General features: G+C 32.9%; 1 protein-coding gene across 1 annotated transcript in view; it reads right to left on the reverse strand.

Annotated features, from left to right (window-relative positions):
- Nucleotides 1-4,035: 4,035 nt before the first annotated feature.
- LOC309628530 (alpha-S2-casein-like) overlaps nt 4,036-16,037 on the reverse strand; it is a 30,677-nt gene continuing 18,675 nt past the window's right edge. The window contains exons 2-11 of the mRNA XM_082391618.1: nt 15,518-15,544; nt 14,714-14,737; nt 14,589-14,630; nt 12,626-12,649; nt 12,484-12,528; nt 10,656-10,898; nt 9,253-9,366; nt 7,778-7,801; nt 7,645-7,689; nt 4,036-6,747 (exon numbers count right to left, since the gene is read on the reverse strand). Of these exons, the coding sequence (XP_082247744.1) occupies nt 6,598-6,747; nt 7,645-7,689; nt 7,778-7,801; nt 9,253-9,366; nt 10,656-10,898; nt 12,484-12,528; nt 12,626-12,649; nt 14,589-14,630; nt 14,714-14,737; nt 15,518-15,544 (738 nt within the window). The 3' untranslated portion in view covers nt 4,036-6,597. The remainder of the gene's footprint in view (nt 6,748-7,644; nt 7,690-7,777; nt 7,802-9,252; nt 9,367-10,655; nt 10,899-12,483; nt 12,529-12,625; nt 12,650-14,588; nt 14,631-14,713; nt 14,738-15,517; nt 15,545-16,037) is intronic.

Consider the following 16,037-nt stretch of genomic DNA (forward strand, 5'->3'; position numbering starts at 1 on the left):
AGTAGCATTTGAGCTCCTACTGTATCCTAGGTGCTCTGTTAAGTACTTTATATAATTATCATATTTAATCTTCAAAGCCATCCTATGTAGTAGATGTCATAATTTTCTCTTTTTCCAAAAGAGGATATTTAGCTCACTTGTTGGCTAGGATTAAGAATTTTCCATCAGCTATTTCTTACATTAGAGGCTCATCTATTTATAATACACTGGTAGTCATTATGTCCATTTACTTTAACTCCATCAAGTATTCCTTGTGACTCTACATAAATACCTCCAGCAGTGGGACTTCACTGCCAGAGGAAGCCTAATCCAGTTTTCTATAATTTGAAGACATAACCAGTGAAGATCATCTACATGGAATTCTGGTTCCCTTTAATTTTATCTTTCTCCAGCCCACTGCATTTCTGAATTCACTTCTTCTCCTTGCTGTTTATTCATTTTCAGATTACACAACTTTTTAAATTCAGACTTTTAAAAATTTCTTTTGAAAAGTTTGGCACAGCAAACCACATGCCCATTAACATATCTCTCTGCTGCATCATTATCAACACTATAATAATTTATATCATTAACACGAATCCCTGTCTATAATTAATTGTTGGGTATATTATTGCTGTAATTTAAAAAGTCCATTTACTCACCCTTGCAGAAGCGACACACACAATGCAGGCCCAAAATAAAAGCTTCATTTTGATTGACCCTATGAACATTAATATTATAAATTGGTTGTTTCAGAAAATATACAATATATTTTGTACTTCTCTTCTAGAGAGTGACAAAAGAATGTATGGCTTTATTAGTCTGACTAGGAAGACCCTTCACATAAAATCTGGTCCCGCTATTTAACTACTGTCAGCATTACCTAACATAAATGACATCAAAGCCAAAACTATGTTTTTTGGCAGATGTCTTTCAACAACTAATTGGCTTCTGGCTAAACTTCCTTAAGTGGAAGTCACCTCATTTACTTACCTAGGGCTACACTTTGCAATTAATTTGTCTTGGAGGGCTTACCAGGAAATAAAATTGCTTAAAAGTAGCCATTCTATGGGTGCTTTATTGAGATTTTCTTTTTATAGATTCACCGGGAGATTGGTATCACCTACTGGGAAACATTTCAGGTCCTAAAGGTGTTTTCACCATGTGCTATTGCATAAAATTTTAGGAGCTATGATAAATGCTATGCTCCAGTTTAATTTACTGTAATAAAATATTAGGTCTGAAATATATGGAATTCATCCAAATACCAGATAATGTTTTAACACTGGGGACTCAAGTGAAGTTCTGCTTACATGTTACCCCTAATATTGCTTACAATTTAATTTGGGAAGCTAACCATATATAGAGAGTTTCAGAAGTCAATTGGGTATGTCTGTCTAATATTGGGGGACAGCAATTTAGAGCTGAAGTTATCTAGATAATTAGGAGTTGATTTTAATCAGCTGATTGTATGTGGCAATTAAAATGTTTAAAGTGGATAAGATCATTTAGGAAAAAATATGTTGAATTTGAAAAGAAGTGGCTGAGGTCAGAGCCCTAGAGAACATCAATGTTTGTGCAGGAGAAAGAAAAGAAGTCCTGCAAAATACCTATAAAAAGTAGCTAGATAAAGACCGTTATAAGAATTACCAGGAAGTAAATATCAACAGGTCCAAATAGAATGATGCCCCTGGGGACAACTTATTCTTTTTCTACTAAAATTTCCTGATCTGCAAAGTATAATATTAATAGCTATTAGAAATATAAGAGTAATATTAATAATTGTAAGGATAATTGAGACAAATATATAAATTACCCTGCACATAGCTGTTCAATTGGTTTTAGATATGATAATCATCATTATTACTTTGCCCCACTGAACATTATTGAAAAGGATAGATTACAGAGGAAAATTTAAAAAGCACCAAAAATGCTGTTAGCTTTGAACTAGAGGAAGATCACCACATCCCTTGAGACTTGAAGGAGACAGTTAAAGTTACATTCAGAGTTAGATCAAGTTATTGAAGTGTCATACTAGGGAGGTGGATAGTGTTTAGACTTGATGGACACAATATTTGTCAATAAAGTAGAAAGGCAAATTTTTTTCCAGTGAGATAATTGGAAGTTTAGGGAGTGTTGAAGGAGGCAGCTAACTCTAATGCCAACAAGACAAAGTCTGACAAGTAGTCTTTGGTGACCAACAATGTTAGAAAACAAACTTACTTTAATGCTCAGCTCCTTGCATGGAGTGGCAATAGAAATTTAGTTCCTGGTTGGATTTTTTCCAGTAGGATTAAGTGCAGAGGTGCAAAAACTTACATGAGTTATCAAGATGATATTTTAAAAAATCAAGGGTGAATTCTGAGCTGTGCAAGAAAGGAAGTGAGGCGAATAAGAAATAGAGAGAGTGGAATGTAATCAGAGTGTTAAGGGATGGAGTGTTCTACGAAGACAAAGAAAAATTCTCTTAGCGTCTACCTCTTACCCTTTCAAAATATATGGCATATGTTACCTCCTTCTGAAAACCCCTTCAGTGTTCAGCTTGAATAAGAAGTGAGCCTAAAGAGGGCTTGGATAGAATGGAATACAATGAGAGGGTTAAAGGATTGGAGTATTCTACCGTGTCAAAGACAAAGTCTCCAATTTTCAAATCTTTTCACCAAAGGTACATATCATATAATGTCACTCCCCTGTGAAAACTCCTCCAATGTCTTCCCATCATAAGCAGATGCTTAACACAAATTTCTAAGCTCAAATAATTTTCATCTTTATCCCTTCCTCCTAAATCCACTTTCCTTTATCTTTCCCTATCCCTTTGTCTTCTTGGACATGTCACCCCCTTCGAGTTTTCCCTTACATTCCATGCATGAAGCCACTTATTTGCTTTTCCTGTTTCTCCATTTGTTGATACCATTAATGGGGGGCCTTGGAAGGTTTATGTTCTCAATGCCTGACTCCCTACTTTAGTGTGACAATGTGACCTGGGAGAGGAAGATTGAGGGCTCTGGTGAAGGTTTGGGATTAATGCTGTGGCAGATTAAATAAATAAATCAAAAGTTGGTAAAACAATGGTTGAATAGTACTGTAAACCTAGCTGTGTTTGGAAAATATAATTTATAGTGTTCAAGGTTATCCATTATGAGAAGTAAAATTGCATTACCCAGAAAGTGTACAGTTATTTTGGTGGTAGCCAAGCTGGTTTAAAGTGATTGTTAAAGGACTGCTAATATTATCATCCATAGCCTAGTGAGCCAGTATGAACAATGGAAATGATGATTACACACCAAAGAGTGCACTTGAAATTTTATTTTCAGAGGAAAAGAAATGTAGTTCTGCAACCCAGAAAGAGTAGGGAAAGCATTTTAAATAATCATCAGCTAAGTTTTATGAAACCACCATACAAACCCAGGATATTCAACATGAACTAACAGGGAGAATATAAATAATTCAGGAAATATTCTGCACAGTCTTCCTTTCCGTCAACACTTCTGTCTTATTAGTGGGCCTCTCCAAACATGTTGGCAGTATGAAGTAAAGTGGTAGATAAGAAAATATAGAACATAGATTTTCCAGTCAAGCCTAAAAAGCAAAAGATAATACTATATTATCTATTAGATTTATATTCAAGAAATAATGTATGCTTGTATACAGAACCCACACATACCCATCCATCCTATTCTAGCAGAATGTTGTTATTTATAATGATTATTAGTTAATATTTTTTAGTGCCCAACATGACACCTAGCACATAGTAAGGTTTTTTTTTTGTTTTTTGTTTTAATTTTATTTATTTATTTATTTTTGGCTGTGTTGGGTCTTCGTTTCTGTGCGAGGGCTTTCTCTAGTGGCGGCGAGCGGGGACCACTCTTCATCGCGGTGCGCGGGCCTCTCACTGTCGCGGCCTCTCGTTGCGAAGCACGGCTCCAGACGCGCAGGCTCAGTAGTTTGTGGCTCTGCGGCATGTGGGATCTTCCCAGACCAGGGCTCGAACCCGTGTCCCCTGCATCGGCAGGCAGACTCTCAACCACTGCGCCACCAGGGAAGCCCCATAGTAAGGTTTTAATAACTATTTGTGGAACAATTTAATGAACGAGTGAAAATTGATAGCCAGGTTCTTCAATCCAGCATATAAAAGTAATATTTATATTTATTCATTAAGTGGTAAATATTTACATTTTCAGCCAGTTTTGAAGGAAAATTTATTCTTGTTTTCTAAATAGTTTATTAGACATCAAATGCTTTCTACATTTAAAACCCTTTTATCTAATTGAAATCTAGGTTTTAGGAAAAAAAATTCATTATGCATAATGACCTTGGGTTGATACTTTAAGAAACTGCTTAAAATTATTAAATTCTTTAAAATCTATTGTGCATATTTTGGTTTCTCTATTTCTTTTGTAATTTTCCTGCCAATTCAATACCTTTTGACTTTTTTTTTCTCTGCCATTGCTTTGCTTAGTCTAGTTCTAATTATCTGAAAGACTTAGTTTATGACTTAAGTCTGATGCATCACTTGACCTTTTTGTACTACCAGATACTTCTCATGCCTCTAATTTAGCATCTGGCACCTCGTATTGCCATTCCTATGTCTTTGTCTAGAATAGAGCTTAATGAGGATAAGTTTGTTACCTTATTTCTGTCTCCCTCATGTCTCTCACAGTATAGAACACATGATCAGCTTTTTAAAAGTGTAAAATAAATGTATAAATAACTATAGCAATGGAAATACTGCTATTTATAAAATACAGCTTAATTTCAGCTCTTATTCATAATAGTTATTATTTTTCTCACATAAAATCATTTTGTGAAGTTGTCTGACCCCTTTTCATCATTTGGAGAGCCAAAATGACATGACAAAGCAAATCATGTTTGTGACAATGTACTTAAAGCCAAAAAATACCCTAGCTGGACTTTAGGTGTAGTTTGGCATCAATAGTGGTGTGTTGGAGTCCTAGAGCTGGAAATCTGTGTTAGAGTCTTGGCTCTTCCACTTTTGCAGGGTGATTATGAACAATTTTTTTAACTTCCATGGGCCTCAGTTTCCTTATCTCAAATTGGCTGATAATATTAACCACCTCCTCGGTTTTTTGTGAATATGAAATTTGTTAATATAGGCAAAGGGCTTAGAATTGTGACTAGCATTGTAAGGCCTCAGTAAATTACTACCACTGTTATTACTCATTTCTCTGAAACCTACTTTGTCTCACTGCAGGACATATAAAAGGAACAAGAAGATAACTTGAGTGAGACAGAATTCCAAGACTGGAGATGACCTATATACTGCAAGGACAAGGTAAGAAAAAGAAAAGGTGACTGCACAAAAAAGCAATATTGTTGTATATTCGTTTCCTTGGCCCTTCATCATGGCTTTAAAGCAATGGTTAAAATGTCAAAGAGAGCCACTAAGAAAAGTAGGTTTTTTGTGTTTAAAACAGTGGTGATTTTTCCAGAGAAAATAATGCAGAGAATTTGTTTTAAACTAGCTTGTGTAAGAAAACTCTCTTCCACCAAACTGAAATTCTGAGTCTGAACTCGAAGGTGATAAGTTAACATCCCTGTGACCATTACACTTGTGACAATTTCCACCCAGAGCTGTTGCTTCTGGCTGAATGTGTTATCAGCTATAGAGAAACTTTCCTATAATTTATTTTCAAAATATTTATAAGATGCATGCAAATACACAGATCACTTACATTTGTGAATCGAAAAGGTGTAAGCAAAATTTAAAATATTTCATAAACCAAGTATGACTTAATTAAAGTTGAAACTCTATTAACAACATTATGCATTCTTCATACAAAACTCCTATTTATTATTTAAATTATAAGCCTAAAGATACTTACCATAATCAAGTGGAAGCAGTTAATTCAAGAATCTTAAAGGTATCTCTTTAAAAGAGAAAGGAATAATATATTTTAGCTGTGTGCTTATAATAAAAAACAAAAAGAATATTTACCACTCCATGGAAATATTTAGAGCATCATTTTGGCATCTCATATTCAAACTACAGATGCTAAATTCTTATTTTCTCTTATCATGGGGCAGATATCTTTAAATGCTACATTTATATCTAATAAATTAAATCATATTTAAAAAATCCTGATAAATGAAGTGACTTGACCAAAGTCAAAAGCTTATTTATGTCAGGGCTTCTGATTCCAATCCTATATTTTTATGTTAAACTGTCAGTTCTCTGGGTGCAATTTCCTGCTCTCCCACTTATTCCTAATGTTAAAAAAGTTTACTAAGTCACATTTTAAAAAAAATGAAATAAAGGAGAAGTGTTAATTAGAGCTTTGTCAGGCTACTTTTTGGAATTTCAGATACTTTTGTGGAATGGAAGTCATATTCTCTATGCTGACCCACCTTGAAGAATTGCTATAGGAATAAACTGAAATATTATAAGCAAACACTTAAGAAATTTAAATCTAATGTAAACACAATTTATCATTATAATTATTTCTGCTTATTGTAACTATATTTGTACTATATGATTAATTTAATTTAATTTAATTTCCAGCCTAGAATTTTTACTTAATTTTGTTTCAGCTTCTCCTTGAGAGCTTGTTGGAATTTAATTTCCCTATCTTATTTTTACTATAAAAGATAACCCGGTTTTTAAAATTGAAAATAAAAGGGAGAACTCACCAGATAGGGGATAACATTTGTCTTAACGTGATTCCACGGCTTCATAGTTTTCTGATACTGAGAAATAGTCTTGAGATACTGGGGCCAGGTTAATTTCTGATAATATTGGTTGATTTTGTTCTAGAAAAAATTATAATTTTTCCATTATCCGATGTGTCAGAGCACACTTGGACATAACCAAATAAACTAAAGCTTTATTTATTTGGATAAATTCTAAATGATACCAAACAGACTTAAGCAAAGGAGAGGTTATTCACATAAAATTAACTCTATGTTTACATTCATAAAATAAACTGTAGGATTAAGAATATTCTTTGGTTATTTCAGACCCCAATGCCAAAATACTTAAGCAGAAAAAAAAAAAAGAGAAAAGAAAAAAAAGGTGTGTGTAAGAAGGCAAGGGGATAATTTCTTAATTTACTAAATAAGTGTCTCAGATTGTGGCTTCTTTTCCATGTCTGGTGGAAACACCCTTGTCCTTAGAGTCATATAGAATATGTGATTTATCTTAGAAGAATCTGTGACACTGAGTCAATTGTTAATCTCTGAGTGTCACTTACCTTGTAGAAGTAAATGAATTAACATAGAGAGAGCACTTGGTATAGTGCCTGTCACCTATTAACAAATATCCCTTTCCTCTGTGTTGTATTTTGAACCATCTATATGGGTCCAACTATAGATTATTATAGAGATTAAAATTGGAATTAAACACAGTGGCATCTGCCTTCAGGATAATTTCCTGTTTTCACAAAATGAAAAATCAATGGATTTTTAGAATACCTGGGGAATAATGGTTGGGTGGATACATGGCAATGATCCAATTAGTACAATGGGAGAATGTTTTTGTAATAGTTTTGACAAAGTATAGGGAAAACTTTTATAAAAATTAGACTTTATTAAAAATAGCGGTTTTCTGTTTTTTTTTTTGTTTTGTTTTTTGTTTTTTGAGAGGATCACAGTTCAGCAGTGTCCAAGCTGAGACTGGTTGCGCTACAAAGGCTTGCATGGAAAATTTACCAGAAATTTTAGGTGATTCTTTTCTTCTTCAGTCAATGTAGTTTTCTGTTAATAATAAAAATAAACTGCGATAAATACAAAAGAAAATATGGGATAATATGTAATTAATTTTGTTTGAATGGAAATTACTTACCTTAGTGAGTACTTCCGTTGATTCCTTAGGGAAAGAAAATGAGAATCAGCTTGACTTAGATAGCCCACGAGTAATTTTGTCTATATCATTATAGTAGAGAACTAGAACTAATTATTTTAATAATTCAAGGCCAAACCACTGTTACCAAAAAAGAAAGTTCTACTTTATAGGAATTTATTATGGATTTAATGAGTTTAAATATTCATTATCAGAGCATTCTCTGTGTCCATATGATATTTGACTGAAAATATGTTTTGAATTTTCCATTTACCTATATTGTTCATATAATGTCAAATTCTCATGGAGTATATGCCGATGCAAAGGTGGGGGAGAGAGAGAGAGAGAGAAAGGAGAAAAATTAAACTAATCAGGCTGTTGAGGTATGTGGCAGAGCCTGCATGCCCTTTCTGGGAAGACCATTGTTTTCTTTTTTTTAGTGCCCGGGTACCCCCAATTTGAGAGAAAGGGTAAAGCATGCTTCCTCCTTCCTTGAGGAGGAAGATGTTGGGCTGTGCCTCAGGCCACAAGACTGTGGGTCACAATCCATGCTTCATCCTCTCCCAGGAAGTTTTCCTATTGTGCTTACGCACTTGGCTCATTGTAACACAGCAAGTGTTCTTGTACCTGTGATTTACACAACTCATAACCCAATCCAGTATTCAACCCCTTAAACAGCGAGAGAGACTCAGGGTAGAACTATGGTGAAGGCAATTGACAGGATGTTGATTTGGCTTTGGCTTATTTTAAAAATGCCTATTACCAATGAACCAGAGTCCAGCTGAACATTATCAAAAGCATGGGATAAAACAGCTACTCTTGGCTATGTATCTACTTCATTTCACACCTCTAAAATGACTCTGTGTATATTTCTTACATGTGTTTTTCATGTCTACTGGCTATTTTGATGTGGCTCTGTTAAAAAATTATCAATACCAAATTTACTTAAAATAATTAACAGCAGAAAAGTACAGTATTTCTCAATAAACTAGTTGTTTTCTATTAAAAGTACCATTCTCCTCACTATATGAGCTACTAGAAGATTCCTTGAAAAATAAAAAAAAGTAGTCAAAATCTGGAGACCAGGATAATTGAATCCTTAGCAGTATGTTTTTGATATTTGTGGAATTAAAGATCTTTCTCATATTACAAAAAGGATATTAGTATGACAGGTAAAAAAGAAAAAGTAAAATTTCCAGTTCAAAAAATAGTAAAAGTTTTATTAAAAAAAAGAAAGAGGCAGTGGAAACTATATAAAAATTATGTGGAAAGTCTGGCTTACATGGAAGGATTAATTGAAAGAATTCAGGGCAATTGAGAGAAACAAATTAAAAGGTGGAGAGAAATTATATTTTTAAGTAACTTACAAATATAACTCTATTTTATTAAAAGCAGAACATTTCAGATAGACCTAACTATTCATATTAATTTTTGAAAATATGAACTAAATAGAGCTTCATATAGAAATAATACCTTACCATATCAACAGTCTTCTTTGGATTTTCCTTAAAAAAATTTAATAAAGAATTAGATATTTTATTCTCACTGTATTGGTTATACATAATTTCATCTTGAATATATGCAGAAAACCCCTCTTTTATAAAGAAGAATAATTAATTTTATTTTTATTGTGTTTTAAATCGCTGTTGTATCCCAAAGATCTAAGATCATGTAAGGACATAATACTTGCTAAATACATATTTCTTAAGTGAGTGATGAATGACATATCTTATCAATGAACCAATAAAAATATAAATACATTTTATCTGACTGGATGCATAGCCACATTGTTTCCTGCTTATATTTATGCAAAATAAGTAATATTTACTTTATAACCATAACAAACTAAAAAGTAATTTCTTAACTATATTTAATATAAGTGGTTTTGACTTACTTCCTGAGAGGAGCTGGCAGATTCCTTAAAAAAAATTGAAATGATGCATTTAATCTTACTTGTAAAATTGTTATTTCTCTTTTCTGAACTTTTTTAGTCATTATTAAGTAGGAGTAAAACTAGGCAATTTCTTGTGTGATGTGAAAATGTATTTAATCATGTGTGATATGCCGGAAGACGTTTGGATAACGGCAGTTTGTATGGATCTGGATGAATTAGAGTTCTTATTTCAGAATGATACATTGGATTCCTCCCACTCTGTTTATAAAATGTAAGATCTACACCATGTCTTCTGGTGTGATAGCAATATTAATGGTGATCTTTAAAAAAGAAGTAGTATTAAGATTTTTGGCAAGGTCTACTAGCACAGATCTAATCTTTGTATCCTTGGATGTGTACATTTTTGTTCTGCCTTCCCCAGATTTTTCTTAGAGATCTGAAGATCCGATTTTCCTATATTATGTAAATCTAGATTTATTGCTTAAAAACTACATCAAAGACTGTCTAGTACAGTGTATAGTAAGTGTATAATATCTTGCTAGTTACCAAGGTATTGCCTTTATAGTAAAATGCCTTACCTCACTGGTAGAGAGATGCTGTCTTCTCTGAAACCAAAAAAAGTGTCAAGAAAACTTTTGTTATTTATTCCTCATATGAGAAAAAGTTCCTTAAGACAGACTGTTTTATGAAACAAAATGGTAGAGAATACTTGGAACTTGGGCAAGTTACTTCACTTCCTTGTATTTTCTTAACAATACAATATTTTTATTACATAAAATTAATGATTACTATCCCCTCCTATATTAGAGACTTGTATGAGGAGCCAAGCAAAATGATGTAGGAACATACACTTAGGACAATTCAAATTAAATTACTTATTTGTCACTATGGTTACTATTGTTATTTGTTACTACATTTGGGCTATTTTTTGTTTGCTATTTAATCTCTGGACTACAAGATTTTATTCTCATTTGTTCTGCTTTCTCAGTTAAAACTTGTTGGGGACATTTTGTCTCTAGCTATTTTACATATATTTATCCTGAACTCATCCCTCACCAAAAACAAAAAGAAAAACAAACAAACAACAAATAAAAAAGCAGCACTCACCGCAGTGGGAATAAAGGGCACGGCACTTCTCTTAACTTGACCCCATGGGTCCATAACAGTTGGACCTTGATATAGAGCCTGGATATATTGGGGGAACTTCTGATAAAACTGACTGATTTTGCTCTAGAGAGAAAGAAAATTATCAATATTTACTCCAATGCTGAATTTCCTCCTTGTGTCAAAAGCAGATTTTGAAAGAACCAAGTTACTTAGAACTTTATTGAATTAGATAATTTATAAATGGTGGCAAATTTACCTAACAAGCATAGTTTAGTAACATAACATTTACTGTAACTGTTCCTACATTTATAATAAATTGCAAAATTAAAGAAATTGTCTGATTATTAAGGCCTCCAGAACAATATCTATGTGGAAAAAACAAAAATATGTATAAGAAAGGAAAGGAACATTTCTTGAATTAGAAGGTAAGTGTCTGTCATTTTCTTTTCCATGTATGTAAGAAGTCTGGTCTTTGGAGTCAGATAGAACCGAACTTTAATTCCCTTAATCCTGGGTATTGGAATCCATGACCCTGCTCAAACTGCTTAATTTATCTGAGCATTATTTACCATGTAGGATTATATCTGTTAAAATATAAAATATATAGCAGTTTTCATAGTGCCTGCTATGTCTATCTATCTATCTATCTACTATCTATCTATCAGGCTCAGTAAATAGTCTAGTAAATTCCAGAGCCTTTGATCTGACTCTGATGATTTTTTTAGAGATTAAATATAAAGCCACAGTGGCATCTTCACTCAGGAGAATTTTAATTTCATAGAGATTTGAAAATAAATGGGCATGTAGAATGTCGATTGGTCTTTAGAATTGCCTGGGAATAACTATTGGATGAATTCAGAATTACCTTAAAAGAGTGGTACAAAAGGAAAATGCTACTAGAAGCATTTTGGCAAAGTTAAGAATGGCCTTTCTAGCAGTCAGAATTTCCTAAAAAGAGAGGTCTTATCTGGGGAGTCCCAATTTTTAAGTATTCAAAGAAAGACTGTTTCTGTTCTAAAGGTTTTAGCAGGTATGTCTGCTCTGTGTAGGGATATGATAACAATAATTGTTATCTTCTTTTTACATGCACCTAACTACTGTGCTCCAAGCATTTTTTGCATAATTGAAATACATATCATCTAACGTAATTCCACAGGGTCAATATAACTATCTTCATTTTTAGTTGAGGAAACTGTAGCTTGGAAGGTTAAGTAATGATTTGTGAAGTTGTGGTTGGAGTACAAGTTGCTAACTCCAAAGCAGGTGCTCTTTCCTTGTGCACACAGCAAGCTTCTCTAGTCCACAGAGGATGGGTTACATGACCTCCTATATATGGCCTGGAAACCTTTACACTTGTGATATCTTTCTATGACACTGTTGTCAAACAGAAGTTGAGTGGACAAAAATGTGATACCTCAACTACACTGGTATCTCACTTACACCATTTAAACTTGAAACACATTTTCTAAAGTTTGTAATTCCTTCAAAATCAGTTGGATAATTGCTCAACACTCATTTTTCTTAAACTATAAATCCACAAGTTTGATAAGATAATAGCTGGAAATTAAAGTAACAAAAAATATATTACTTACTATAAATTGGGGGTAAATAACTCACTGGGATGGAATGAGTTGTGTGAACATTTGGGAGAAGAAACAGCAATACTATCATGGTTTACTTGAAATTATAATTTGTATGAGAAATTTACCAGTTGTTTCAGGTGTTGCTTATCTTCCACAGTAACCTTAACTTTCTGTTAAGAAAACAAAAGCACTTGCTATAAAAATACACAAAAAGAAAACAGGGCTGGGTGATATGAATTTCATTTTGTTTGAATGAAAATTACTTACCTCCCTGGGAACTTCAGCGGTTTCCTTAGGGGAAGAAAAGAAGAATTAACTTAACTTGCATGATTTAGCCTTAGAGTTGTACTAGAGTAGAAGGGGCAGTTAATTAAATATATTTATGGCCCAAGCTATTACTACTGAGAAATTACGTTATTTATTACAGATTAAATAAATTATTGAGAGCCCTCACTCTATCAAATTAATAACATGTGACTGAAAATATGTTTCATTTTAAAGTTTTCATCAATTCTATGTTATTCATATAATATCAGATGCCTAGGGAGTGTAGACAGGTGACAAAAATATTACAAAGTAGGACTAGTGAGGTGTGTTGCAAACTAAATCCTGCAAACCCTTTCTACAGGACACAATTGTTATTTATGAGAGGCCGCCATTGGCTCTCCGTTTGAGACAGACCTGAAGCTTAGAGAAACAGTAAAGCAGGCTTCCTAGACACTAAGTAGGAAGTCTTCAGGCTATGCCGCAGGACACAAGGCTCCGGGCCATGGCTATGCTTCTTCCTTTCCAGACACTTTTTCCCATTGTGCTCATTGCTTGGCTATTTCTACCACAGCATGTCTTTATTATACTAGTGACTATTCCCTCTTTCACCCCCCTTAAACAAGAGGTTCTCAAATTTTAAAGTGCATAAGCATGCCCAGGTGATGCTGATACTGCTAGCTGAAGGGTAGCACTTTGAGAAACACTGCCCTAAGCAATATTGAGAGGTTTTTCAGGCTAAAACTACATTGAAGGTGAATGGTAGGTTCTTGATTTGACACTGGCTTGATTTAAAATGTACTTTCCTCTGGAGTCAGATACCTGATATCTCTGTCAAAGAGCACCAATGTACATTGTAAGAGTTTTGTATGAATTATAATAGAATTTTCTATTTGGTGATAAACATACAACCAGTGGTATTTATCATTGTTTATTCTATTTATTGTTGTATCCCCAGAGACTATCGTATTTATTATTGTATTCCTAGAGGCTAAGGTAGTGTTGGGGACATAGTTCTTGTTGAATAAATGCTTTGTCAAGGGAATGAATGAATGCACAAGATAATTTTAGGCAAGGCATGGATAAGTTTTCTTTCTCATTTTAATAGTCCTTACTTATTTTATTAGGAAAAATAAATCACTAGCCCAACTAACATGCTTTTGGAAGTAAATATATATTGTTTCTGTGATAAACAAATTGATTGAGTCAATTTTAAGAAAATATTGCAATAGAAAAATAATTTTATAAAGAAGAAAATAAGTTTGAGACTTCAGGAATGAAAACCATTAAAAGACAAGTTCTTCATTCCTCATAGAATCTGGGAATCAAATGTATTTGTTGATTCATGCGAAGATATATTTTCTTCATTTGAATTAGTCATAGAATTAAGAGAAGACGGTATACTTTTGGTCTCATTCTTTAAAGATAATCTTGGTTTTCAAATTTGATTGACTTGAAATATTTTTTCCAAATCCAGGTTAATTTCAATGTGGTTCTAATACTATATTTTACTTCACATTGTACTACCGATGTGAAATCAATATATACCTCACAGAATGTGGAACAAATGTTCTCCTAAAAGAAAACAAAACCAAAAGGATATAGCATTTACTGAAATCCAGGGTAATATTCTTGAGCATAAAGTGATAGCAAAGAAAATATAATTTTTTGAACAAAAGGGTACAGAATTAAGGAAGAAAAGTAAAGGTGATGAACCTTTAACAAGAAATTCTTTCTAAGATATTCTGCTTTAACACTGTGGCTCAAAAATGGCTCACAAGTCTTTTCCTGGAATTCCTTTCATGTTAGTCCATAGCATTTTGGCAAAACAATGAAAACATCACCATTTTCACAATCATAATTAAAAATAATACTCTTTTTGGCTGAATGAGAAAGTGACCCATGTTTGATAGAAAAAGCAATCTCATCAGTCGAAGATTAACAGACTAAAGTAATCAGGATTTACCTTGCTGGGATGAAGGACCACATTCTTTCCCTGCTTATGTTTCTACAAAGTAAATAAATTCATTTTATAACTTTGATTAAAAAAAGAAAGTTAAAATATATTTAATTTACGAATTTAGGACTTACTTCCTGGGACATGCTGATAGATTCCTTAGAAAGAGAAAGACAATATTACTTATTTACCTAGACTGAATTCATTCTAGTGTAATAAAATATCAATCTACAACCATTATCCATTGGGTAGATAACGTATTAGTTTTTACCTGAATTACACAACAAAGTTAGCCTAAGTTTCACTCCCTCTACATAATTATTATATTTCAGACAACTAACTAATTTCACATTGTGCTTTGGTTTATGAATAACTGAATCAAAAGCTCTCCAAAATATCATCCACAGAGAAGAAAGAAAATATTTCCTATTTCCTCTGTACAATTTCCAATGTTCTTTTTTTAATTGTTATCATGTTTTTTCTTTTGTCTTTTTAAAAGAGATTAAATACATCACAGGAAAACAAGAAAATGCTTAGGTGACCTTGGAGTTGTCTGTGGGCATCTGTTATGGCCAGGAAGTCATTTGGAAAGTAACATTTAACATAGTTCCAGAAAAGGTTGAGTCCTCATTGCAGAAACATAGAATGGATTCCTGTCATTGTACTCACAAAATGTTCATCACGACTTGTGAACAAACATCATTAATATTGAGAGGACTTTAGAAAAAAATGCACAAATCTAATCTTGGTGATTTGAATGTGTAGATTTTTTGGTCTTTACTCCTCCATATCTACTTTTTTTTTATGGCTTCACTTCTAATTGTCTCTGAGTGTAGTTCTAGACTCACTGGTGAAAAACTATTTTAAGGACAAGAGTTTAGGGCATATTATGTTTTTACTAAGTGAAAGGATTTTATGTTGACACCAAAGTGTCTTACCTCACTGGAGGAGACATGTTCCATCTCCTATAAAAGAAACAAAAACAAATACAAGTTTCAGTTTTATGGTATATTTAAATTGCCAAGCTATCTCACTATTTTTGTTGTTTTGTTTTGTTTTTATTGTTCTTGTTTTGATGGCAAGAGACTTTTAGAAATTTGTTTCTGGAAATGTGTAGTGTTTAGTTGAATTTTTTCATTATTATTGTAATATTATATGCTATAATATTAATAAGCAAATCATTCTGTACTTCAAATGAATCCTTTTTATGGCTTAATGTATTTATTGCTTTTAGGAAGTGTTGGGTTCTTAGTTTTTAAGTATTTGATATTAATCCTGTCACAGTTTAAAATATAATATGATGTATGTGCAGATGTGCTACAGAATCTTAAAATATTATAATACCATCACATTTTGTTTTATTTCATTTATGTTAATTGCTAGATTTAATTAATCTTAAGGGAAAGACTGACAATTACTGATTTAGAGAGAAAAGGAGAAGAGTAGTTAAGACTAGGA

This window comes from Balaenoptera borealis (genome assembly GCF_965194805.1).
Source record: "Balaenoptera borealis genome assembly, chromosome: 4".
In the NCBI taxonomy this organism is placed as follows: domain Eukaryota; kingdom Metazoa; phylum Chordata; class Mammalia; order Artiodactyla; family Balaenopteridae; genus Balaenoptera; species Balaenoptera borealis.